Below are 23,384 nucleotides of genomic sequence, written 5' to 3'. Positions count from 1 at the left end.
AGCCGGGCCCGGCGGGGCGATGCCGTTCCCCGGCGGGCTCTGGTGGCTGCTGTGCTGCCGGCAGGGCTTCACGCTGCTGCGGCGGGACTACGGCGAGGCGGAGCGGGAGGCGGACGGCGAGGCCGAGGAGGAGGCGTCCTTCGAGCTCCGCGCCCAGGGAGACCGGGTGGGTCCGAGCGGCACCGGACGCCAGCGGTCGCGGTGCGCGGTTCGGTTCGGACCGGCCGGAGGCCGCCCCGCGCCGCGCCGCGCCTCTTCGCGCTGCACCCGCCCCGCTCCCGGTGCGCGGCCCCGGCCCGCGGTTCAGCGGGGCCCGGAGCCCGACCCGCCGCGCGGGCCACCCGTGCAGAGGGGGTTCGGAGCCGGGCCCCGTGGCGGGGACGCCGCGAGCGCATCCGGCGGTTCCCGGCAGCGGCCGCCCGGCCCCGCTCCTTGCCGCCGCTTGCCCGGGCACGTCCTCCCCTCGCTCGGGGTGCGCCGGGGCCCGCGGGCCAGGCTGCCCTTGGCGCGTCCCCTCTGCGGGGCGCTGGGATCGGAGCCGCCGGGGCTGGCGGGCGAGCTCTGGCCGCCGGGGGCTGCGCGGTGGCCGGGCTGGTGCTGAACTCGGTGCGCCTCCAGCGACTGAGCGGCGGTGCCGGGGCCGGCGGGGACGTGACCCGGCCCGAGTGAAGAGGTCGGGGCCCGAATCTGCCCGGTGTTCGGGGTCCGCGTCTGCGGGGGCCGGAGGCGGTCGGGGTCCCGGGGGGCAGAGTCTCTCCCGCCCTCCCTGGGGGAGGCAGCCTGGCCTCTTTTCTCACAATTCGCGGGGCCTGGCGCCACGCTCCCATTAGTTCGGGCTGCGGGTGCTCCCAGAGCCCGAGCTGCCTCCGGCCATGCGGCCGAGCAGGGCTGGCACCGCGGCTCCCGTCTGTTGGACCGTACCCGCCGTCCTTTGCTCGGTGGCTCGTGCGCCGTGGCGTTGGCTGCTGCCCCCTGGGCTGTTCCCGGTGCCCTGGCAGCGCGGGGGGAACCGGAGCGCCTATGGAGTGATAGAGCGCAGCCAAATCCGGAGCGTCTGCGTGGAGAGCGGAGCTTCCCATGCCTGCTTCTCGGGGCAGAGCTGTGGAGCCAGAGCCTGACGCGGGATCCCGCTCTGTGCTGCGGTCGAGGGTGAGGTTGGTGCGGGGGTCCCCGTCGGCTCTGTGCAGCCCTGGGTCCAGGCAGCGCTGCAGGACTGCTCTCAGCACATCTCTCCTTCCAGATCTCCCCGCTCTGGCTGCTTCCTCTGCTCAGGGAAGCGGAGCGGCGCGGCGGAAGCCAATGCTTCCCTCCCGCCAGGCTGCACGAGGGATAGTGGGGGGAGGCTGGGAGCTGCAGGGCTGAATCGCTGCCGAGAGGGGCTGTGGGGCAGAGTGCAGCCGAGCTCACTGCAGCCCCTCTCTGCCCTGCATTGGGGTTTGCAGTGTGGTCTTATTGCTGCTGGGGTGCTCTGACCGTGAAGGGCTGCGGGCAGCCCAGGTGCCCCCGCTGCAGCAGATCCTGGCTCTCAAGGGATACCTTCAGCAGCACCTCCAGGGCAGGGGTAGGGAGGCAGGGCTGGAGATAGACCTGCTGGGCACTAGAGCTGGTGCCAAGGGCACAGCAGCAGCAGAAGCCTTCTGGGACTTCCTGCGTCCCACGGGCTGCTGGCTCCAGAGGTTGAGTCTGGCATGTGTGGCTGTGACGCCAGGTCCCTGGGGAGCCCTTTGCCCGCCCTGTGGCTGTGGGGTCCCCGTCAGCCTGTGGTGTGGCTGCCTCTTCCTGGGAGCGTGGGAGCAGCTGGCCTGGCCGTGGTGGCTCCTCTCTGGTTATTTATAGCCCTGAGAAGGAGCTGTCCTGTGGGTCATGAGAGGTGCTGGGCACCATCCCCGCGGCCCAGCCATGCAGGAGCTCACAGAGCCCTCCTTGCCTGAGGGGTGGCACAGCTCTGGGGGACACCATCCCCATGCACAGAGTGCTTCTGCTCATGGCAGATGCCCTTAATGCCACAGATCAGCGGTGCCCGATCCTGCCCTGGCGCAGCAGTACCTGGGGCAGCTCCTGCTCCCCGTCCCCACTGCTAATTTTAGCAGCTGTCTCTTTTTCTTGGCATTCTGCAGTGTGTTCTGACTTGGTTGTGTCTTCCACCATCAGGCTGCAGCTGGCAGTAGTGCCTGTGCACCTCCTGGGGCCATCCTGCCCGTGCCACCGCATCCCTGCACCCTGCCCGGCGTGGTGCTGGCTGGTACCGGGGCAGTGCCTCATGTCCCAGCATGTGCGTGGGGCAGTCACGTGTGTGGCTCCATCAACATGGAGTCGTGTCACACAAGGAGGAACCGTCCCCATCCCGCTGCAGGGCCAGGGACTTCCCTGCTCAGCGTCCCACTGCCGCGGGCAGGAAGTCAGCGGCCCCATTACAATGGGACTTTGTGCCGTAAGCGTATTACTCAGCACTGACCTTGTGCAATTCTGCACGGTATTCAGCCTGCTGGGGTGAGCTGAGGATACGCGGCCAGCGCACCCGTGTCTGCCCTGAGGGGTGCCCTAGCTGCAGCCATGCGTGCTCCCGGGATGTGAGCCCTTCCCTTTGGATCCAGAGACATGCGGTCATTGTGGGGAGATGGGTTGGGGGTGCTGGGCAGTGAGCGGGGAGTGAGACATCTCTCCTTCCTCTGCAGGCATCCCTGGAGGTGAGCCTGAGTCAGCCCACCCGCATCAGCAGTGGCTCGGAGCGGTGAGTGACCCCCTGCCACATCGCATCGCAGCCCTCACACCGTGCTGGGGGCTGGTACCCAGCAGGCACCAGTGTGCACCGTCCTGTCCTGCTCACGGAGCTGGGCACGGTGTGGAGGAATGGCAGAATCAGGACTGCCCGTCTCCATCCTCGTCTGCTACACCTCGAGCACATCTCCATCCCTGTGCCGAACAGCTAAGCTGTAGCAGATTACCCAATGGGACCCAATTGTGGGGCTCTGCAAGGCTGCGTCTGCCCATGGGGCCGTGTCCTGGGCTGCTGTGTGCCCAGGGAAGCGGGGTGCTGAGGCCCAGCAGCCTGCCTGCTCCCTGTCCTCGCAGCACTGACATCGCTGCCAGCATTCCTTCCTGGTTGTTCATTTTCCGAATTCCTTGGCAGGGCCACAACTGCAGACAGCTTATTTTTAGCCAGGGTCATCTGCACCCGATGGCTCTGCCGCGTTCCCACTGCGGAGTTGCGGGGTGACCAAAGCCCCTGGGGACGCAGGTCCCTGCTGCCAGGGCGCTGCCGTTCCCCCCATCTGGGATGCTCTCATAGGCACCAGGCTGAGTCCTGCCTTGTTCCCAGGTCCCTGCTGGTGTCAGAGGAGATGCGCAGTCTCATCGTGGAGAAGGGGCCGGGGCCAGTGGAGGAAGACCCCGATGCTCTTGTGAAAGGTAGGTGCAGTGTCATGCAGGCTTCTCTAACTTGGATGCTTCTGGCCTGGGTTCCCAGCTGGGGTTGGCAGGACCGTGCCCCGACGGGCTGGATGCTGCCCTGGGATGGTACAGGGCAGAGCACTTGGGCAGGTGCCGCAGGAGCTGAGGCTTCCCCTCCCCAGGCTGGCTGCAACGGGAGGTGCGGGGTGGTGTGAAGACCCCCTGGCTCCGGCCTCGCAAGTACTGGTTCGTGCTGACGCCCGACTCCCTGGACTACTACAGCAGCAATGAAAGGGGGGCCAAGCGTCTGGGCTCCCTGGTGCTCACCAGCCTCTGCTCCGTGCTGTGGCCAGACAAGCAGACCTACAAGGAGACGGGTAGGGAGCCCCTTAGCTGGGCCGTGCCCTCGCGCCCTGCGTTGTCACCCAGAGGGGCAGCCGGTGAGCTGTGCGTCCCCTTGCAGGGTTCTGGAGCATGACAGTGTTTGGCAGGAAGCACTGCTATCGCCTGTACACCGAGCACTTGCACGAGGCCGTGCGCTGGGTGTGCGCTGTGCAGAAGGTGATCGACAGCAAAGCGCCCGTGCAGACGCCCACACAGCTGCTCATGCGCGATGTGGAGGTGAGCGCAGGGCTGCAGGCGCTGCACCCAGCGGGCCATCCTGTGGCAGCTGCTGTTATCGCCTCACCCTTGCAGGAGCACTGTGGCAACCCCGAGGTGCTGGAGCAAATCTACCGCTGCAACCCCATTCTGCGCTACACCAGCAGCCCCCTCTACGCACCCCTGCTGCCTTTCCCCTACGGCAGCCTGGACCAAAGCGGTGAGCATTGCATGCAGCACTGTAGCAGTTCCACGCTGCCAGGCCGGGTCTGAACTCCCACATCACATCTGTGGTGGTGGGGAGGCACTTTGGAAAACCCGCGCAGCTGTTAAATCCCCATTCCTGTCCTGCAGCTCCTGGTCCTCACAGCTACACCACGCTGCGTGACGAGGCCGTGAAGCTGTTTAACTCTCTGCAGCAGCTGGAGTCGCAGCAGGACCCAGTGCCACTGATCCAGGGCATCCTGCAGACCTGTCTGGACCTGCCGCCGCTGGTGGATGAGATTTACTGCCAGCTGGTGAAGCAGACCACGGAGCCACCGGCGCCGGGCGGGCCGGGCGACTTGCACTACTGGCAGCTGCTCACCTGCATGAGCTGCACGTTCCTGCCCTCCCCGCCCGTCCTGCGCTTCCTGCGCTTCCACTTGGTCAGGCAAGTGCCGCTGAGCCGTGGGGCACAGAGCTGGGATGGCACGGGGTCCCCCGGGCAGCGTTGACCCTGCCGGTGTTCCTCACAGGACGGAGAGCCGCTTCCCCGCCTCGGAGATGGCCGAGTACGCCCGCTTCATCCAGGAGGCGCTGGGAAAGACGCGGGGCCGGGAGTGCGTGCCGTCCCTGGAGGAGATCCTGGTGCTGATGCGGCGACAGGAGATGGTGTGCACCGTGCACTGCCCGGGGGTGGCCGCCTGCAGCGTGACCATCAGCTCCCACACCACGGCGGAGGAGGTGGGCACCGCGGCGGCGCCGCGCGGGGCTGGGGGCGGCTGAAGGAGACGGGGCCGGGGAGGGGGCTGGCGCGGGGCCGGCCGTGACCTGTCTGTGTCCCTTTGCAGTCCTGAGCACCGCGGCCAGGGACGCGCAGTCACCGTTGGTTGCCTTTGTCTCGCCCCAGGTGGCCCAGGAGCTCGTGTCGCGCCTGGGGCTGTCGCAGAGCCCCAACCTCTTTGCGCTCTATGAGCAGTCCCGGCTCCGCGAGCAGCCCGTGGGCAGCTCCACGCTGCTGGCAGACGTCCTCACCAGGTTTGAAAAGTAAATGTCCCGCCGTGCTGCCCGGGGGCCGGGGGCTCCGCGAGGAGGGGGCGTCGCTGACGGCACCGTGCTTCCCCCGCAGCCTGACCGGGGAGCAGCGGGGGCAGGACGTGCCGCGCCGGCTCCGCTTCAAGCACTACGGCTTTCTGGACACGGAGAACGTCCCGCGGGACAGCCTGGAGTTCGCGCTCCTCTTCGAGCAGGTGGGAGCGGGGCCGCGCCGCGGGCGTCCGCACCGCGCGACGGCCGGCCCGGCCCCGCTGACCCCGGCGTCCCGCAGGCTCACGAGATGGTGCTGCGGGGTTACGTGCCCACGTCGGAGGAGACGCTGCAGACGCTGGCGGCGCTGCGCCTGCAGAGCCTCAACAGCGACTTCTCCGCCCGCGCGCCGTTCCCGCGCCTGGAGGAGCTCTTCCCGCCTCGCGTGCTGCGCGCCCGCCTGGCGCCCCCCCGCCCCGACCCCCCCCCCAAGTGCCGCGGGGCGCGGCTGCGCGCGGGGCTGCTGGCCGGGGGGCTCTGGGGGCGCGCGCCGGCCAAGCGGCGCGCCGAGCGGGACCTGCGGCTGCGGGGCCGCCTGCGGGAGGAGGGGGCCGGCACCGTGGCCGCCATCGTGGAGAAGTGGAAGCTGCTGCAGGGCATGGGACGGCCCGAAGCCATGGCCGCCTACGTGGCGCTGGTGCGGGAATGGCCCGGCTTCGGCTCCACTCTCTTCGACGTGGATCTGCGTGCGGTGAGGCCCCGGCGCGGCGGTGGGGAGGGGGGGGGGGGGGGGGGGGGGGGGGGTGTGGGGGGGGCGGCCCTGACGGCCCTCCGTCCCCCTGCAGAACCCCGTGGGCGCCGGACCCCAGCGGCTGTGGCTGAGTGTCGGGGCCAAGGCCGTCTCGCTCTATAAGCCGGGGGAACGGGAGCCCCTGGACAGCTTCTGCTACAGCCGTATCTCCTCCTTCGGGGCCTCCGATAGCAGCACCTTCCGCCTCTCCGTGGAGGACCGGGACCTGCTCTTCGAGACCTCCCAGGTAAGGGGTGTCTGTCCCTCCTCTGTCTGTCATCCTATTTGGGGGCTGCAGACGCTTTGGGCTGACCCAGCTGCGTCCCTCTGCTCTGCAGGTGGATGAGATTGCCCAGCTTCTCAACACTTACCTTGCCTCGATGGGTGCCCGCCAGCCCCAGGAGCTGCCTGCCAGCCCCCTCGGCTCTGATGCTGCAGTGCGACCCCGGGGGCTGTGCCCTGCAGCTGGGTCCTGGCAGCACCTGCTGCCTGCTGGCTCCTTCAGCAGCTAGCCTGGCAGCCAGAGGATGCTCCGTGGATGGCACAAGGAGGAGAGGAAGCAGTGGGTCAGCATGGGCCCAGGTGCCATGCGCTCCCTGATCCACCGTTGCCTTTCTGGTTGTTTCCTTAATTTATTTCGAGACGCCTGCTTGCCCACGTCTCTGAGCACTTTCCCTGGAGGGGCGGTGGGGCTGCTGTGCTGTGGGTACCTGCTGTGGCTATGCCCTGGTTCCCCCGGCTGGTGCCCCGCACTGCCCCCCAGGCCTGTCCCCATCCCTTGTCCCTGGTGCCTTTGCCTCCAGCAGTTGTGCTGTCCTGGTGGTTCTGCCCATGCCCCAGTCCTCATCCTGGTGGCTTTGCCTGGGCAGAGGGTGCTGGGCAGCTGCACTGCCATTGTCTGTCTGTCCGTCCACTGAGTCCACCTTTCCTGGAAAGCTGCGGGTGGCTTTTGGCTGAGCTGCCCTTAGGGACCCACGTGGTGCCCTGTAGCAGGGCTGGTAGTGCAGGGGTACCCCAGGGGCTGCAGGGTGGGTGGTACGGCTGGGGCTTAGGCCCACAACGTTGCCTCTGTAAAGTCGGTCAGTTGTCTTTGGGGCTTTTGTTTGTTTTGTTGTTGTTTTTTGTTTTTCTTGTTTTGTTTTTTTTTAATAAATGCACAAAAGGAAGGCTGAGCCCCCTGTCATCCTCGGGATGTGCAGCAGGGCTTCAGCTTGGGTGCCCCTGTCCACAGCGGAACAGCACAGCGTGTCCTTGGGGGCAGGGAGCTGCTGGCTCTGTGGCTCCTCGTGCTGCCCTTTGGCATTTCATCAACAGCGCCGCAGCTCTGCGTCCAGCTCCCCCGGCACCCGCTGGCACTGCCACCCCAGCTGGGGGGGAACTGTCCCCGCTGCAGGCACCTCTGTGGGGCCCATGCCAAGAGGGCGTGGGAGCCCAGCGCTGCAATGGCCGTGAGTATTATTAGCCTGCTGCTCCGTGCCACAGGGTCAGAGGAAAAGGCTAATTCTCACCTTGGGCTGCCTGTGCATGGGCTGCTGCCAGCAATGCCCCGCACCCTGTGCTGTCCTGGGTTGTATGATTGCTTGTGTGGAACAGCACTAGAGCTGGGTGTGCGTGGGCTGGCAGTGCTGACAGCCTCTTGCCCTCCCTGCCATTGCCATCCCTTTGCTTTGGGCTGCAGCGGTGGGGATGGCACCCCAACAGGGTCCTCCTGCCTGTGGCCTCACCCCTGTGAAACATTAACGCCGTCACCATGTGCGCAGTGCGGGCCGGGTGGGGAGGTGTCCTGGTCAGCTGCACCGCAGGTCCTGCCTGTATTTCTGGCTCTGCTGTAGCACCTGCCCAGCAGCATGCTGCCTGCTGCAGGGGCTCCTGCTTGGTGCTGCTGTGCAGTGGGGATGCGCTGCAGGCAGAGTCAGTGCAGGAACAGCCTTTATTAAAGCACAATAACCTACAAAAATATAGAAGCAGCCTGTGGCCCAGGCCTGATCTGGCAAAGGAGAAAGGACTCTGCCCAAGGCAAGGACTGGCTCAGCCACACACAGCCCAACCTTTGGGCCAGGCTTGCTCCAGGCCCCTGGTTCTCCCTCAGCACAGTCAGCGGCTGCCCCAGTCCCATCCTGGGCCAGGGCACGAGGTGTGGTGGAGGTTGTCCTCTACCCAGGGCCTGCAGGGGCAGTGCTGCTCACTGCTGAGGAGCACGTGTGTGTGTGCGTGCACATCCACCAGCAGCTCTATGGGGGAGGCCTGAGTGGTGCTCGATGTGGGTGCAGCAGAGCCGTGCCCTGCAGCATATGGCAGTGGCCATGAGACCTCCTGTTCCCAGGTCACTGCTCCTGTGTGCCCCAGGAGATGTAGTCAGGGCGCGTGGCCGCGTGGTACTCATCGATCAGCTGCTGCACAATCTCCCGTGAGTTGTCCAGCTCATCGAAGTTGTCCTTGAAGATGTCCTCCTTGCGGAACTGCTCCAGGAAAGCCTCTCGCTTGCGCAGCTTGTCATACTGCCGGCACGTCCGCTCAAACAGCTGGGGAGCAGCGCAGCAGTCAGGTAGGACAGGACTCCTGAGAGTGCCTGCACAGCCCAGGGGAGGGGGCCCTTGCCTCATCAGGCTTCAAGCAGCACCAGGCCTGCAGGCAGGAGCTGCCACCTGCACCCCACCAATGCTTGGGATCAGCTCGTGATCCCCTGGCTGCTTTTGGCCATGCAGGGGGAGTCTTGCCCCCTAGGCACCAGGGGATGCGGATGTGCCCAGAGCGTGCAGAATGGATGGACGTGACCCCTGTCCAGAAAACCTAAATCCTGATGTGCTGCAAACTGGGACTGCCTACCCACCCCTCATCCGTAGGCCACTGTGGCTTTGTGAAAGCCTCAAGAGAAGACACGTCTGTAAAATAATGGCCAGAACCACAGCTTCAGGGGCCTAGCGTACTGCCTGTGGTGCAGAGGGAAGGCACTCACCGAGGAGATGTTGGTGTGATTTGCCATCATGAGGCCGCTGACACGATGTGCCGAGGGCAGGTAGGGGGACTTCCGTGACAAAGCCACCTGGATGCTGGCAGGACCCCAGGGAATGAAGTTAGCCAGCTTCCTCTCCCGGATCCGCTGCAGACTCTTGTGAACCTGGTGGGGTGAGAGCAACAAAGGATAGCAGGGTGCTGGGCAAAGCCCAGCTGCAGCACTCCCAGGAGCTGCTCCTTGCAGGGCATACAGCCTCTGAAAGATGGACTTCACCAAATGGCATACAGCCTCATTCAGGAGCAACCTGGGGCCAGTTCTCAGGCACCCCTCAGCCTCGCTCTGGGATTTCCAAGCAGGAACATGGTGACTGTGCCGTTCTTATACCACTTCCATCAGCATCTGAAATGGCATCATGCAGGAGCTCACCTGTGTGGGATCTACCTCCCCCTGGATGATGTTCAGGATGGCAATGTAGCAGTGGTTGGTCTGCCTGTCTCGACCTGTGGACACCATCACATTTTTAGGCTGCAGCAATCTTCTCATCACATCCAGGACTGTGGTTTTCCTCACACTGGCCACCTGTGAACATCAGCTGGGGTCAGAGGCAGTGGGTGTGCTGCTTCCTTGCCCTCCTGCTGCCCTGCACACGCACACAGAAACAGAGGGCAGCTGGAAGGAGAAGCCCTTGCCCTTGGGACGGAGCCACGTGCAAAGCTGCATGCAGGATGGGGAAATCCCAAAGTCACACCACAAGCACAGCCAGGCTGAGAGCTGGAGCATCGGTGTAGGCTCTCCCACGAGGGAGCTGAGCTGCCCATCCAGCAATGCAGCCGGGGCTGGGGGTGAAGCTCAGCTGAGCTCAGAGTGAAGGGAAACACTGAATGTTGCCATCGCACATCTGTCCTGCTCCACTTCTGAGAAGAGGAGCAAGGCTGGAAGACCGGAGAGGGACCACCCTGCACTGAGCCAGTGGGCAGCCACAGCAGTCTCCAAGTGCTGTCACAGACTTCACACAACTTCAGTCTGCTCAGTGGGTGCCAGGGCCAGCCGCCCAAAGGAGCGTGCCTAAGGCAAGGACAGCTTGGTGGCGTGGCAGCCCAGCTCTGCGCTGCTGGATGACCCCCCCTCGCACTCCTCTGGGAGGACAGAACACACACTCGATACCCTTTTCAGAGCCAGCAGTTTTTCAGATTTGCTTCTCTGAGTAACATCCTGAGGAAATGCATACAAGAGGAGATTAGCAGCTGTTAGCCCCTAGCAGAACTGAGACACGGCCAGTGCAGGTGAGCGTCTCAAAACAGAACAGCCTCATTCTCCCCTGTGGCTGGGGGGGCACTGGCTGGGAACAAGCAGAACACTACTGGCAATGTTTGATGTGGGTGAAGGGTAATCAGACCCTCCTTGGGTGCACCCTGGTGAAGAAGCTGACACTTGGAAACCACATTCAGCCGTGGCATGGCAACGACCAGCAGCTTTCTGACCTAAATGGTGTGAGTTTGTGACCCACTGCAATGACAGGACTGGCGGGGATGCTTTGCTGGGCTTGTTCCGATCATTTTTAAGGATGACTTTTACCAAATCACTGGCCCTCCCATAGCTGCCACAACCATTCCAAGGATGTCTGGAGTTAAGGATTTAGCCCAGCACGAGCACAACTGTCTGCCCGTGGCTGATTCACATTGTGCTTGAGCTGTCACATGAGGTGGCTGCACATGGATCTGGGATTAGGAACATGCAATTACAGCTCATGCCAAGACTATGGATTGATGGGATGTTACACGGTGCCCTCAGGGAAAAGGAGGAGTCCCCAGAAGGCTGCCTTACCGACTGGTCTGTGGTGAGCGGTGTGTACCCCGTCATGAGGAAGTGCAGTCGTGGGGTGGGAATCAGCGAGGCAATCAGACCGATGAGGTCGTTGTTCATGTACCCAGGATACCTGAGTGTGGTGGTGCTGGCAGACATGATGGTGGAGACCTGGGAGGAAGAGCACTGGGTCACCAAGTGGTCACAGAGCACATTCAAAGCCTGCTTTAAAAAACTAGGTCAAGGGAAGCTGTGTGCCCACGGAATACACCCTAAAGAAGGACAGAGGAACCATGTTCACAGTTCCAGGCTGTCCAGCATCGTGCTAAGCTTATGGAGCAGGCTCAAACCAAATCCAAACCACCAGGGAAGCCCCGTGCCAGCTTCTCCAGAGGAAAGAGCCCTTCTCACCAGCTGGTTGATCTGAGAGAATGATGGGTTTTGAATGTGCAGCCGATCTGTCGCAATACGATTCAAGGCTGTGTTATCTAGCACCACCTGCAAGAGGAAAACAGCTCTGTGAAGGCTCTCAGAGGCAGCCAGAGAAGAACCAGCCCTGACCACGTCTGAGGGCACTGGATTGCACAGCCTGGCCCAGCACAGGTCCCAGGCACAGCAACCCAGCAGACTGCTCTGTGGCAGGTGGCAGACACTCGAAACCACAAGCTGACTCATTCGTGGAGAGTAACAGACACTGTCAATGGGAGCTCTTGCCTTCAACTTGGCTGTGCTCCCCTGTGCCCTCCCAGAGAGCACAGCCTCTGGGCCAGCACCTCGCAGTAACCTTCAGCAGCACTGTCACAGCTGTTATTGCCCTGCCATGTGCAGAGTTAAGGTGGTAGGGATGAGCAGGAGTCTTGGTTAGGACCTGCCTAGGACCTGTGGATGCTGGAATTGAGTTGAACTGAAGGCTGTGGGGCAGTGCTGCAGAGCAAGCACAGCTAGCCCACTGCTGCCATGGGAAGAATTCGCCAGATTCAAGGGGCAAAACTACCAAGCAGGACAGCTTGGGACAAGGGCTCTGCACTAACCTCTCCCTAGAACCACCATATCTGCCCAGGCCTTCTAGACAGAGGTGTACTCACTGCTGTGTATGGGGCTTCAGAGGCTGCAGCACCTGCCCCAATAAAGGCTGCACTTCAGGACTGCTACACAGGAGCTGGCTGTGCTACTGGGCTGACATGCAGTGGAGCTCTTACCACACAGTCAGCATTCTGAGTCAGCCTCTTCAGTGTCAGTAGAGAGTTGTACGGTTGGACCACAACGTCACTCATCTCATCCTGGTTTGGGAAAACCGAGTAGGTCTCCACCAGCTTCTTGGGATACCTAGTGAGAAAGCCCAGCCATCTCAAGGGTTAACATCGCCAAGGCAGCGCTGTCTCCTCCCACAAGCTCTCTTTGCAGTCTCCAGGCTCAGGGCAGTAGTGAGTCACCAGCACTGCATGCCAGATTCAGCTCCCAGGGAGGGAGAGAATTTGTCCCAGCAGTGCCTACTCTAGCAGCGCAGGAGCAGGCTGCCAGACAGAGCTACAGGCAAAGCTGAGCCATCCACAGGCTGATTAAACAGCTGCCTACAAGCCTTTTCAAGAGGCTGCAAGCTGAAACAGGCAGGGATGGCCGCTCAGAACTACAACCAGAGCCTCCCATCCTCCACGGTACAGTCGAGGTGTCAGAAGGCAGCTGCCTGATAAGAAAAGCTGAAGGATAGCACGGCTTGTACAGTGCAAGTCCAGCCTCAGAGCCCCTGCAGTCCACAGGCATATCAGGAGCCATCCCTTCCCTGGGCAGTTTGCCAGGGATTGCACAAGGCAGCATTTGGGTGGGGGTGCCAGCCTGGGCTCTGAGTCAGCTCTCTGCTCTGGAAGGGTGCCCAGCCTGGGTCAGACTCTGCGGTGCAGAAAGGGGATAAGGCTGAACACTCACCTGTCATTCAGTCTCTCGAGGAGGTAAGAGCCCAGCCCAGAGCCTGTTCCACCAGCAATAGAGTGGCAAAGCACGAATCCCTGGAAGGAAGCAGAATGCAGAAAGCTCAAGGTCCAGTTCAGCCTCAAGACAAGATAGAGGCCTGCCAGTGAAGGTGAGAACCTCCTCGTGGCAATACTGCTGCAAGCAGGAAGCTGAAAGCACGTGGAGGTTAGCCCTGGCTCCTCCAGACTGCAGTGACAGCCACATGCTCTTCACACCACTTCTCCAGCGTAGGAGGATTCTACTTCTCTGCACACGCTACAAAGAACAACCACTGCTCAGGAGCCTCCTGGAGTCCTCCCACCCTAAAACGCAGAGTTCAGAATAGCTCAGATGTCGCTCTCAGCACCAAGCTGGTCACATTAAATGGAGGCAGATCTTCTCAGCCTTTTCCCTGTGCCCTCTTCTCAGTGGCCAAACTCCCTCTACCTGACTTTAGGATAGTCCCCGCTTTCTGCAGATCCCATGGTCTGCTCTTAGATTTTCTGCCAACTTATTTTATGACAGTATTTTCCCTTTCCCTGTTGCCATGTGACAGCCTGACACAGGCACCAAGGAGCCTTGTCTGTCTCCGTACAGGAAATGGTTTTATCTGGATGGTAGTCAAGGTCCTGCCAAAGGCACAAGGCAAAGAAACCCCAAAGCTTTCTCCAGGCTTTTGGTATTTCCAATGCCTCTTTAATCCAGCTAGAGAGAACATGAAGCCGCGGCTGCCCACATTTATTCTGTGGATTTCGGAGCACTGGGCAACTCTGACTCTGAGCATTTTTCTACAGGCACTCTGTGGCACTCTCTGCTGCTGCAGGCACCAGAGAGCAGCAAGTGCCTCATTTCCATGCAGTTCCTTTTTACTCAGGTAGACCTTCATTGGAGAACAATCCAAAAGGGCAGTGCATTGCACTTCTGCAGTTGATGAAAGGGAGAACCATAGGAGGGAGGTGGAACAGAGAAAGAAAAAAGCACAATAATGACTGAAACTCCTCCTGCAGACTGTATTTTGTTGGACGTGCCTAATGCTATCAGTGTTTTGGGCAGAAAAATGCCCCACTGAGCATACTGAGATGACCTCTGGGGAAGCCTGGCAAATGTAGTAGTGACAGAAAAGATCTCCCTTTCCCAGCTCCCCTCTGTACTCACTGCCTGTGTCAGCACCCAGAAGCAAGCTGAGCCATTCTGTATGCACTGGAGGACTGAGCTCAACCTGACAGAACAGCAGTCCAGCTCTGAAATGCCAGGTAGGACAACAGCATCCAAAGCTCCCAGTGTACTTACTTCCAAACTGTCACTCCCATCAGCCTCTCTGTCTATTATGTCGAATATATCTTCATGGATTTTTTCTCCCTGCAATAGAGACCATAACAGGATTTGTTCATCTCCCACAGAAAACAGTGCAGAGCTTATCAAGCTGGGCATGAAGCCAAGCTGGCTGGGCACTGGGATCCTGCACCCAGGGTGCCACGGTCAGTCCTATGTCTCTGCTGAATGACGCAGAATTCTGCAGAAAGTGCGTGCTGAGCCTGACACCAGAAAGGCCACAATAAACCCTCAATAACTGCTCTGTGTTCATACACAGGAGCACCAGGGCCTGTTACCTGTGAGAAGCCACTGGCCCAGTTATTCCCGGCTCCACCTCCATGCTCAGACAGATAGATGTTTTCTGGATTGTAGAGGTTAGCATAAGGGGAGTTCAGGATGGAGTGGATGACTCGGGGCTCCAGGTCCAGCAGCACAGCTCGTGGGATGTAGTGCTCGTCGTCTGCCTTTAAGGAGGAGCAGAAAGGTCAGCATGCAGTATAGCTCCTCACCACAAGAGAAACTGTGACGGAGCATGCCACCTCCTGGCCACAAGCAAGCGCGATGCAGAGCGCAGGAGGCGCAGCCTGCTATGCACTGTCTGCCCGTCACTTCCTGGCGTGCCCCAGAGCACCGAGTGCCGGGTGCGGGGCAGCCCTGTGGCTGTTGGGTGATGCGCTGCCTGCAGCACTCTGAGCCTGATGCTTCCACCTCCGCCAGCCCCCGTGACACATCCAGAACACGCAACCAGCGTGTGGATACAGCCCCGGCAGCAGCACGGGGCTCCATCTGCCACTCGAGCAACAGCCCGAGGTGCCACCCACCCACTCCCAAACGGGGCTGCAGCAGTGCGGCTGCCTCCACTACGCGGCGAAGCAGCTCTGGGGAGCCGTGGGTACCTGGTAGAAGAAGACGTCCTTGCGGTCGGTACCCTCGGTGGCAAACTCCTCCACGATGCCCTCGGGGCTGATGCCGTGCTCGGCGCAGAGCTGCTTCCAGAACTCGAACCCAACTGCGGGGACGGCGGTCAGCGACCCCCGCCTTCGGGCCCCGCCCCCTCCCTCGGCAGGCCCCGCCCACGTCCCCCATAGCATCCCGGCCCCTCCCGAGCCGCGCTGTCCTGGCCGTGCCGCCGCTCTGGGGCGCCCACTCACTCTGGTTGCCGCACTGGCCCAGCTGTAAGGTAATGATCTCCCGCGGCATGCCGCCCGCTGTTCCGTTCAGCTCCGCTCCCGCTGCTCAGTCGCCTTCTCCCGCTCGGCGCCAACGGCACTGCGCGTGAGCACGGCGCACTTCCGCTCCCGCTTCCTCCGTCCCCTCGCGGCGCCCTGGAAACGCGCGTGCGCACTCGCAGACGGCGGTGACGGCGCCTCTGCCAAGATGGCGGCGCCCGGAGCCGCCCCGTTTCCGGCGGTGGGGGCGGCCATGTCGGCGGCGGCCGGATGTTGATGCTGGGAAGGAGCCATGGCGGCGGCGGCGCGGCCCGGTGAGCGGCAGCGGCGAGTGCAGGAGTTGAGCGCGGCGTTGCGGGGCCGCCTGGGGCCCTACGAGCGGCTGCTGAGCGCCGCGCAGGCCGCGCTGGTGTGGGAGCGGCCGGGCCGCAGCGCGCTGTGCTGGGCGGCGGCGCACGGCCTGTTCTGGTGAGCGGTGGCGGGCGGCGCGGGTCCGGCGGTGGGACTGCGGGGGTCGCGCTGGGCCGCCCGGTGCTCCGCCTGGGGCTCCTCCGTGCCTGGCGGCGCCCGCCAGGGGAGGTTCCCAGCGGGGAGTCGCTGCGGTGAAGCGGCGCGGGGCTCAGAACGCCTCTCGGGTTTGGGGGATGCGGGCTCCCGGAAGGACGGTTCGGTTCGCACCGCCCGCAGCTGGGGCGCTTCGTGGTTGGGGTGGGGGCCGACCTGCGGGCCGGCGAGTTCGGGTTGGTTTGTCAGCACGCGGGAGGGCGCCTGGAAGCGCTGCTGCCTGCTGGAGCTTTATCCCTCTTGGCGCATTTCCCTCCTAATCCTAAAGCGTAAAACTGCTTGGCAGAAACAGAACTGTTGCGTGAACGGTGGGATGGGGCGGCAGGGGACGTGCAGGCTGCGAGTTCCAGCTGCTGAGCGAGCACAGCTCCGTGCGGCAGTCCGCAGTGCTGTGAGATAAGCTGCTCGCTGAGGGCAGGCTGGCTGCTGGCTGATAAGCAGCTGCTTGCTTTTCTCTGTAGCCATCAGCGAGTTCTGCAGTAGGTTTGTGGAACCCTTTTCACTTATGTCACAGATCTTGCTGGTCACTTATTTGCTTATTTCTTCACCGTAGGTTCTTTGCCCTGACTTCTCTTCGGTTGGTGTTCCTGGTTGCGTTTACTCTTATAGTAGTAGTGTGTCTAGATCAGTGGAAGAACAAAATCTGGCCTGAAGTTGGAGGTAAGTTGCAACATTTAAGTTACTATCTGAAAGTTAAGCACTATTTTCAGATCTAGAGTTACAGAGCATGCAGCATTTGGAGTTCAGCAGGCAGAACCCAGGACTTTTCTTGTTATTTGTGAGTCTAGAAGTATGCACAGGAGTATTGAGGGCATGTTCTTCCTGGAGTCACTCTGGAAAATCCTGACCCATACAAATAATAGCACTTTCTCACATCTGCGATGCTAGCGTTTGCCTCGTAATCTTCTGAGGTCTCCCTTGTGTTTTACTTGGTAGAAACTTGTGATCTCTCAATGCATAACGAAAAAGTCTCCTTGGCTATAGCATTTGTTTGTAGGATGTTGTAGGAGGCTCAAGGAGGCAACAAGGAAGCTCTCTTGCAGTCTCGTACTGTAACACGTATATGTTTAAAATGTGTTATAGAGCGATTCATCTCTTTCGTAACAGATAATGTCTTCTTTCAGATGTCTCCCAGCTCATTAAAGCTTTACTTAAATCCCCAAAGCCAAGCATTCTTATGGCAAATGCCTTGCAACTAACATAGTGTCTGTTCTTAATATTTTAGTGACAAGACCTGACGAATTAGACAATGAGAGGTAGGAAGCTAATTGAATTCTCTGCCATTTGGTACTTTGCTGTGATACTGTGTGATAATTAGCTGCGTGTGCTTGTAATGTTGGCTTCTTTAAGGGGGGCATAAAGGAGAGAAGGCAACTGCTTAGTGGAGGGAGAGTGGAGCCCTGGACTCTGTCATTCTGCTGTGACAGGTTTTTAACTTGCCCAAACCATTAATCTTTGCCTTTACACTGGCATACAACAATGCTTGCTTGAGCACTGTAAAACCTCTGCTCTCTATCCCCTTCCACCCCTAAGGGAGAGGTGCTGTCTTAAAAACAGTTCCTTTTGTATGGGTCTCCGGTAGCAGGAAAACAACTTGCTGTTTTACTGTTTTTTATAAATAAATGTATCTTCTGAGCCTGGGTACAGAATGTTTAAGAGGCAAGCCCCAGGCATCGTTAGTGCATAGTTATGATCTGACTGCAGTATGAACAGTGGGTTGTGGAACACCGGGGCGTTCTCTTACTAATAACACCCTCCTGTCTCTGGGCACGCCCTTCTGCCTGCTTGTGCTGCTGAGCAACACTGGGTGCTCAACGCCTGTTTAAATCGCTCCAGCTGCTGCCACGTGACTTCCTTGTTGGGTTGTTTGTTTGTTTGTTTTGGCTTGTTTGTTTTTTATATTTGCAAGAGGCCCAAATACAAAAGGAATTGCTGTTCTTAAGTTTCAAGTGCTTGTATCTAGCAGTTAAGAAACACCAGTAGAACTTAGCAAACATACGAGGCTGCTTGGAAACCTCATGTTGAATTCTTGGGAGTTGCATTTGACCAAATAGATGTAGAGGAAGTAAAAGGGTTAACTTGATTTGCTTCTGTGCTGCCCTTTCCCTCCAATAGCATGAAAACTCCAGTCTGAGACAGTAGACTGAATGATTCAAATTGCTGTTCCTTAGCTGCTACGGGGGAATTGAGATGCCTGCAGAAATGGGGTGTAGAAATGCTGCTTTTGGCAAGGTGGTGTTTTGAAAGGCAGACTGACCTGCATCTCTAGAGCTGGGCAGCTAGGGGGAGAAGAGAACGAAGTGCTGAGACAAGTTCACAGCAAGCGACTTCTACGCTGAAGTCAGTGCAGTAATATTTGTTTCTGAATGTTTACCTTTCCTGCAGCTGGGGATACGTCCACCCTCGGCTGCTTGGAGTGCCAGAACTGTGTCACCATTTGGCTGAAGGATGGGTGTCTTGGACCAACTTCTTAAGTAATCTCTTTGTTTTCAAGAGGCAAAGCCCTGGCAAGGTGAGATTTATAGACTTTAGTAAATTAGATAGTTGGTGTCCAATCTGCTGACTGCTGGCATCCCTTTGTGATGGTATTCAGCACTGACTGAGTGTGTTCCAAGCATGGGAGATTACTACAGAAAGTTTCCCAGAAAGACATGACTATTAAGTGTTGGAGAGAGATAGAAAGCACAAGCAGAATAATCAGATTATGGAGGAAGGAGGAGAAAACAAGTATTAACAAATACTGGCATGTTGATTGTAGTAGTGAAGTGGAAGCGTAGGCCCACCTTCTGTAGGTTTCTAGCTTTTCAAGTGTCTGTCAGATGTATCTCCCTCACTGGATTTTGACAGTTTGAGACAGGTGTGTCCAGATTTGTTTGTTTTGAGACTTATGCACAAAGGAACCTGCAGCTGTGCTTGTATTCTTCACCTTGAAAGACTTCTGTCTTCTTCAGCCTCTTCTTTGCTTTTAGCATATCTGCTTTGGAGGCTCCTTATGTTCTGAAGCAAGAGGCTTTTGTATGCTGCCTGTTGCTCTGAAACAGATGCTTCCTGTATCTGGTCTAATCCTAGAATGGGGTGGCTGAATGCTAGGAAGGCTTTGCTGTTGTTAAGAGTTAGAACTTTACATAGAATTCTGCGGAGAGCAAGATGGTCAAGAAGTGAGTAATTCCATCGCTTAACCTTGGAAACTCACCGTCTCCCATGTCTTCAGTTTTGCCTTCTAGTATGTGGAGTCTTTACTTTCCTGGCTGTTCTGGGCCGGTATATCCCTGGACTCCTGCTCTCATACTTGCTGTGTAAGTAGAAGAACCCTGTGCCAAATGCAGACCTTAAAATGAAAAGGGGTAGAGATATACAGGACCTGAATGTCTGAGGGATAGTGCTTTCTGCTCCCGAGGAAAACCTGTGTAAGTGGCTTTGAATTTAAAATAATACATTCTGCCTAGAATATGTTGATTCTTGACCAGGACTCTAAGGTCTCTGGTTCAGACAGAACATGTTTGAGTGCTTGTTAGCTACAAATCTGAGCACTGAAGAGTTGGTCTCTCTGTTTTCTTGAACTGGCAGAGGTGATTGCACCCATCCTAACCGCCTTCTGCAGCGTTACCTTCAGCGCTCAGATCTTGTATTCTGTACACATGTGACACTGACTCACAAATTGGGTAAGATATTTGCCAAGTAACGTGTGCAGTTTCTAATCAACGTTCCCTCTTCTCTCAGTGCTCTTCGTCCTGCTGTGGCCTCTTGCTGTGTACCACAGGCTGGGGCACCGCATGTACATGAAGCTGGAGCCAGCTCTGCAGAGGCTGGATTTCAGTGTTCGAGGCTACATGATATCAAAGCAGCGGGAAAAGCAACGTAAGTTACCATAGTGTGTTTCTAACCCGTCAGGTGCTGGTGTTTGATACCTGGAACAACGTGCAACTAAAGCCCCTCCTCTCGGAGTGAGGGCGTAGTGCTGCACGGCTCGGAAGGCAGCCATTCCAGCGCCTTCGGCAAATACTTGCAGCGGCTTTGGCAGGGAAGCAAGGCAGCCCTGCCTGCACAGGAATCTGCCAGGTAGCGAGCGCTGGGTGTAAGCTGTTCACAGTGCTGGACTGTGCCTTTTCTCAGCTGCCAGAACTGTTTGTTCCACACTAATGAGTCCTTCCTCCTTTTTCAAAATAACTGCAGCAGCCCAAGTCAGAAATGATCATATTGCTGTGTTGATAAACAGAGCATGCTGTGTTATGTTCCAGTCTGCCAATTCTGTGTTTTCTGCACAAACGGACCTCTGTCCAAACAGCAGTAATAAGCTTTGCCTCTGTTTCTGGCAGTACGTCGCCGATCCATTAATCAGGAGGGTACGGATGATGGGAGTGACAGTGAAGAGGAGCTTGCTGCTTTCTGTCCCAAGGTAATGAAGTGACTGTGAAACAGAAAAGCTCAGCTAACAAGAACAAACTGTCTGCACTGTGTAGTCGTGCAGTGCTCAGCGCTGTATCCAGTATGTTGCAGCTGCCTTGAGATGGAAAATTAGATGAAGATATTCTTTTTTTAGTGAAGTCTTTATGATTCTGTCTTGTTCAAGTATGTTACACTTTGTACTGGTGAAGTCTGGAATGTCTTCCCCTCCAAACCTCTACCTCCAATCCTGCTCCTCTAGACATGGAGGGATCAGGTAGAACTTCCAGGTGCTCAGCTGCAAGCTTCAGCTTAATGTTACTTCCAAGCTGGCTGTTGAGGATAATGGGCATAGAGATGAGCAGTTCTGTTTGTACCAACTACAGCCTCTTAGGTTAGAGAGTGAAGCATTAATAAGCTGCAGATACCAGTGTCCCTTGAGGACTGGGCTTACCTGGGAGCCAGTGGATTGCGTGTTTTATCTTGAGGCATAGGAGTGAGATTTCCAGTATTTGACATTTTCTATTGTATCTTCTTTTTCAAAGCTGGATGACTCTGTGGTTGCCAAGGAACTAACCATCTCTGACTCAGAACATTCAGATGCTGAGGTATCATACACTGAAAATGGGATGTTTAACCTTTCAAGGGGTCAGACTCCCCTGACAGAGGGATCAGAAGGTGAGTGAAAATGGTCAGCTTCTCAAAGATATGAAATACTGAGCAGGTATCAGTGTGATGGGTTGCAGGGAAATGCGTGTTCCCTTCTGTCCTTGAGATCTGGATGATTAATCTCTGTCTTGCTGGCCAGGATGAGATGAAACTACCTGTTGTTTTTTTTTTTCAGTACAGCTTCCTTTGTAATTTGTGTGGTATTTTAGTAGAGGAATGATGGTTGTTCTTCAAAGGCAGGTCCAGCTCTGCCAGTCTGCAGAGATCTGTTGCAGCATAGGCTTTGTCACTATGACCACTCTGTCCTTCTGGTCATGGCATTATACTATAGATATAGCCAGCTCTTCCATTCTAAGACCTTTCTGCACCCTCTGCTTATCTGTTGAATGAGCGAGAGGATGGTTTCCCCTGACCAGTGTCTTGTTCAGCATCTGCATTCCTTGAGAGTGAGCTGGGAGGTAAGCAAGCATCCAGAATAACTATGTGAGGGAAGGATCAAGGCAAGTTTGATCTTCTGTGAAATGAAAGGAGGCAGGCAGGCTGTCTTGGTGAGGTAGTGGCCCAGCTTTTGCATGCTGTGCTGCCCTTGCCTGCAGGGTGTTTGGTGTGTGCTGTGTGTTTAACGTGTTCCTTCTTCTCTTCTAGACCTGGATGGTCACAGTGACCCAGAAGAATCTTTTGCTAGGGATCTCCCTGACTTCCCTTCCATAAACCCAGAAGCAACTGGCCTAGACGATGAAGATGACACCAGCATTGGAATCCCAAGTCTGGCTTACCACCCACAACTAACAGAAGATGTACATCTCCCTTATTACCAGGAAGAAGCTAGTGTACTGCCATCTGTACAGAATCTTACCAACAACATAGCTGGGTTTGTCACCAGAGGGATGATACAACTTGCACTGTCAGGAGCCACTCAGCCGGGCTCCTCGCGCAGTGACAATCCCCACAGAGATGCAAAGACTTACCTTAGGACGGCCAGCTTGGACTTGGACACAGATGCAGAAGGGGATGACTTTGAACTTCTGGATCAGTCTGAGCTGAACCAGCTGGATCCTGCTGGCTCACGGGGCCAATAAGCAATCACATCATTTCCCTTCTGGTTTTCTGTTGTGCATAACGGAGGGGAATCCTGGAAGGAAGAAGCATTGCACATTTACCTAGATTGTCTCTTGTGTGAGTATGAGTGATAACACTACCAGTCCTGCCTGAGACGTCAACTGACCTGTGACTCTGTAGCTTCGCTTGGATTTTTAAAATGAACTATGTTGGTAATTCAGAGGGAAAAGGCACTGATGTGATTGATCCACAATCACTCATGCGTTGCCCTGCCAGGATGCTGCTTGCTCCAAACTTCCTCGCCTATGTCAATTAGTCTGGTGTCTGCAGCTCTAAAGACCACTAATCAGACTGACTTAGCATCACTGAGAACAATCTTGAAGCCAATCTTCTTGGGGCTGTTATGTGATAAGGTGAATGGGATTGGTTTCCCCTCAGACTTAATGTCTAGGACTTAATGCTGTTCTGTCTTTAAGACAATCATTCCCTCTTCCTAAAACATACACAGAAACCCAATTCTTCTCTCCCAGCAATATTCAGCTGTGGGTAGAAATGAACACCTCTCCTGTTGTGAATGTGATGGTGTACAGCTACAAATGTTTGTGACTTATTGGCCACTCATCTCCAGTTAAAACTTTCTAGTGATGCTATTTTGTAAGAAACTTAATGGCAATAAGACATCTACTGTGAAGACTAGAATCCTGCAAAGAACATCTACACGTGGCAGCTGTAGTTGTGTTGCTTTCTGAAAATAATGGACTAACAATTTACTAAAAACTTCCTGTGTTATTCCAGAACACGTTCAGCATGGACAGTAGCAATACGTTTCCCTTGACACTGCCTCCGAGAGAACTACTAGGGAGAGATTTTCTGGAGGATGGAAGGAGCAGACTTGGCCTGCCTGGCCAGTTTTGTTCTGGGCTTCTAGGACATCCTGCTGTTTCACAGCTTTGTATAGTTGAGAGCCTACCAGCAGGAGTTGAATGGAGGACAGCAGCTCAAGTCACAAGTGACTGAAGAACTACTTGTTGTGGTCACTTAAACCAGCAACCCATAGGGGAGAGACATTCTTGAAGCTGGAGTGTCCAAGCCTTCCAGCCCTTTCTGAGTCATTGAGCTTTCCCATTGCTTTTTCTAAGCCATAGAAACGGATACAGATCACTTACCTCTTCAGGGAAACTCCCATCTATGTGCTTTTTTTTTTTTTTTTTTTTGGTCTGAATCTGCTTAGCTGAAGGTGTTGGCCACACAGTGTGCGGACTGTCTTGAGTTAAAGAAGCAGGTGATTTTTTCAGCTATGACTGAGGTGGAGGCTTTATTTTATACAAGCATAAATCTGCATTTGGGCCTTGCAAGACCAAGCTGTCGTCTGATAAAATGTCAGCCTACTTTGCAGTGTGAAGTAAAAAGCCTGTCACAACTCCCTAGCAGAGCTGAGTGAGACAGAAGATGTGCTCAGCACTCACTTGTGGAATTAAAGTTTCTTGTTTCGTTTTCGGATTCTTCTTTCATT

At 57.2% G+C, this 23,384-nt stretch overlaps 3 protein-coding genes across 5 annotated transcripts; 2 read left to right on the top strand and 1 right to left on the bottom strand.

The window, feature by feature from the left end:
• Positions 1–4: 4 nt before the first annotated feature.
• PLEKHH3 (pleckstrin homology, MyTH4 and FERM domain containing H3) lies at positions 5–7,237 on the top strand. Of its 2 annotated transcripts, none has more exons than XM_042887890.1 (13): positions 5–166; positions 2,676–2,731; positions 3,320–3,408; positions 3,573–3,767; positions 3,854–4,011; positions 4,087–4,210; positions 4,345–4,642; positions 4,728–4,935; positions 5,102–5,229; positions 5,321–5,441; positions 5,519–5,968; positions 6,063–6,254; positions 6,346–7,237. In XM_042887890.1, the coding sequence occupies exons 1-13, from the start codon at positions 20–22 to the stop codon at positions 6,517–6,519; spliced, it is 2,340 nt and encodes a 779-aa protein (XP_042743824.1). In that variant the 5' UTR covers positions 5–19; the 3' UTR covers positions 6,520–7,237. The 2 variants fall into 2 exon arrangements, with proteins under 2 accessions (XP_042743824.1, XP_042743823.1); XM_042887889.1 differs by having other exon boundaries at positions 5,102–5,238.
• Positions 7,238–7,919: 682 nt separating this feature from the next.
• TUBG1 (tubulin gamma 1) lies at positions 7,920–15,341 on the bottom strand. Of its 2 annotated transcripts, XM_042887891.1 has the most exons (12): positions 15,179–15,341; positions 14,924–15,036; positions 14,324–14,491; positions 14,004–14,072; positions 12,690–12,769; positions 11,966–12,092; positions 11,178–11,264; positions 10,788–10,937; positions 10,128–10,175; positions 9,390–9,542; positions 8,964–9,125; positions 7,920–8,529 (listed from the first exon to the last, which is right to left on the bottom strand). In XM_042887891.1, the coding sequence occupies exons 1-12, from the start codon at positions 15,225–15,227 to the stop codon at positions 8,332–8,334; spliced, it is 1,404 nt and encodes a 467-aa protein (XP_042743825.1). In that variant the 5' UTR covers positions 15,228–15,341; the 3' UTR covers positions 7,920–8,331. The 2 variants fall into 2 exon arrangements, with proteins under 2 accessions (XP_042743825.1, XP_042743826.1); XM_042887892.1 differs by lacking the exon at positions 10,128–10,175.
• A 132-nt stretch (positions 15,342–15,473) lies between these two features.
• Positions 15,474–23,371, top strand: RETREG3 (reticulophagy regulator family member 3). Its single transcript, XM_042887870.1, has 9 exons — positions 15,474–15,664; positions 16,314–16,420; positions 16,986–17,016; positions 18,146–18,272; positions 18,972–19,056; positions 19,481–19,618; positions 20,077–20,156; positions 20,689–20,821; positions 21,458–23,371. Exons 1-9 carry the CDS (start codon positions 15,489–15,491, stop codon positions 21,889–21,891), a joined length of 1,311 nt encoding a protein of 436 aa, XP_042743804.1. The 5' UTR covers positions 15,474–15,488; the 3' UTR covers positions 21,892–23,371.
• Positions 23,372–23,384: the final 13 nt, after the last annotated feature.

The sequence above is a fragment of the Lagopus leucura genome, unplaced genomic scaffold (genome assembly GCF_019238085.1).
Source record: "Lagopus leucura isolate 7727_CA_CO unplaced genomic scaffold, USGS_WTPT01 Super-Scaffold_100126, whole genome shotgun sequence".
Classification (NCBI taxonomy): domain Eukaryota; kingdom Metazoa; phylum Chordata; class Aves; order Galliformes; family Phasianidae; genus Lagopus; species Lagopus leucura.
This window is presented reverse-complemented; position numbering and strand designations above follow the sequence as displayed.

Coding starts and splice junctions, on each gene's coding strand:
- PLEKHH3 (XM_042887889.1), top strand. CDS start 20: ATGCCGTTCCCCGGCGGGCTCTGGTGGCTGCTGTGCTGCCGGCAGGGC. Junction 3,409..3,572: donor CCCCGATGCTCTTGTGAAAG/GTAGGTGCAGTG, acceptor TCCCCTCCCCAG/GCTGGCTGCAACGGGAGGTG. Junction 6,255..6,345: donor TGCTCTTCGAGACCTCCCAG/GTAAGGGGTGTC, acceptor TCTGCTCTGCAG/GTGGATGAGATTGCCCAGCT.
- RETREG3 (XM_042887870.1), top strand. CDS start 15,489: ATGGCGGCGGCGGCGCGGCCCGGTGAGCGGCAGCGGCGAGTGCAGGAG. Junction 16,421..16,985: donor AATCTGGCCTGAAGTTGGAG/GTAAGTTGCAAC, acceptor TTAATATTTTAG/TGACAAGACCTGACGAATTA. Junction 19,057..19,480: donor CCTGCTCTCATACTTGCTGT/GTAAGTAGAAGA, acceptor CTCTTCTCTCAG/TGCTCTTCGTCCTGCTGTGG.
- TUBG1 (XM_042887891.1), bottom strand. CDS start 15,227: ATGCCGCGGGAGATCATTACCTTACAGCTGGGCCAGTGCGGCAACCAG. Junction 12,093..12,689: donor CTCGAGAGACTGAATGACAG/GTGAGTGTTCAG, acceptor CTTTCTCACTAG/GTATCCCAAGAAGCTGGTGG. Junction 11,265..11,965: donor CTCAGAATGCTGACTGTGTG/GTAAGAGCTCCA, acceptor TTCCTCTTGCAG/GTGGTGCTAGATAACACAGC.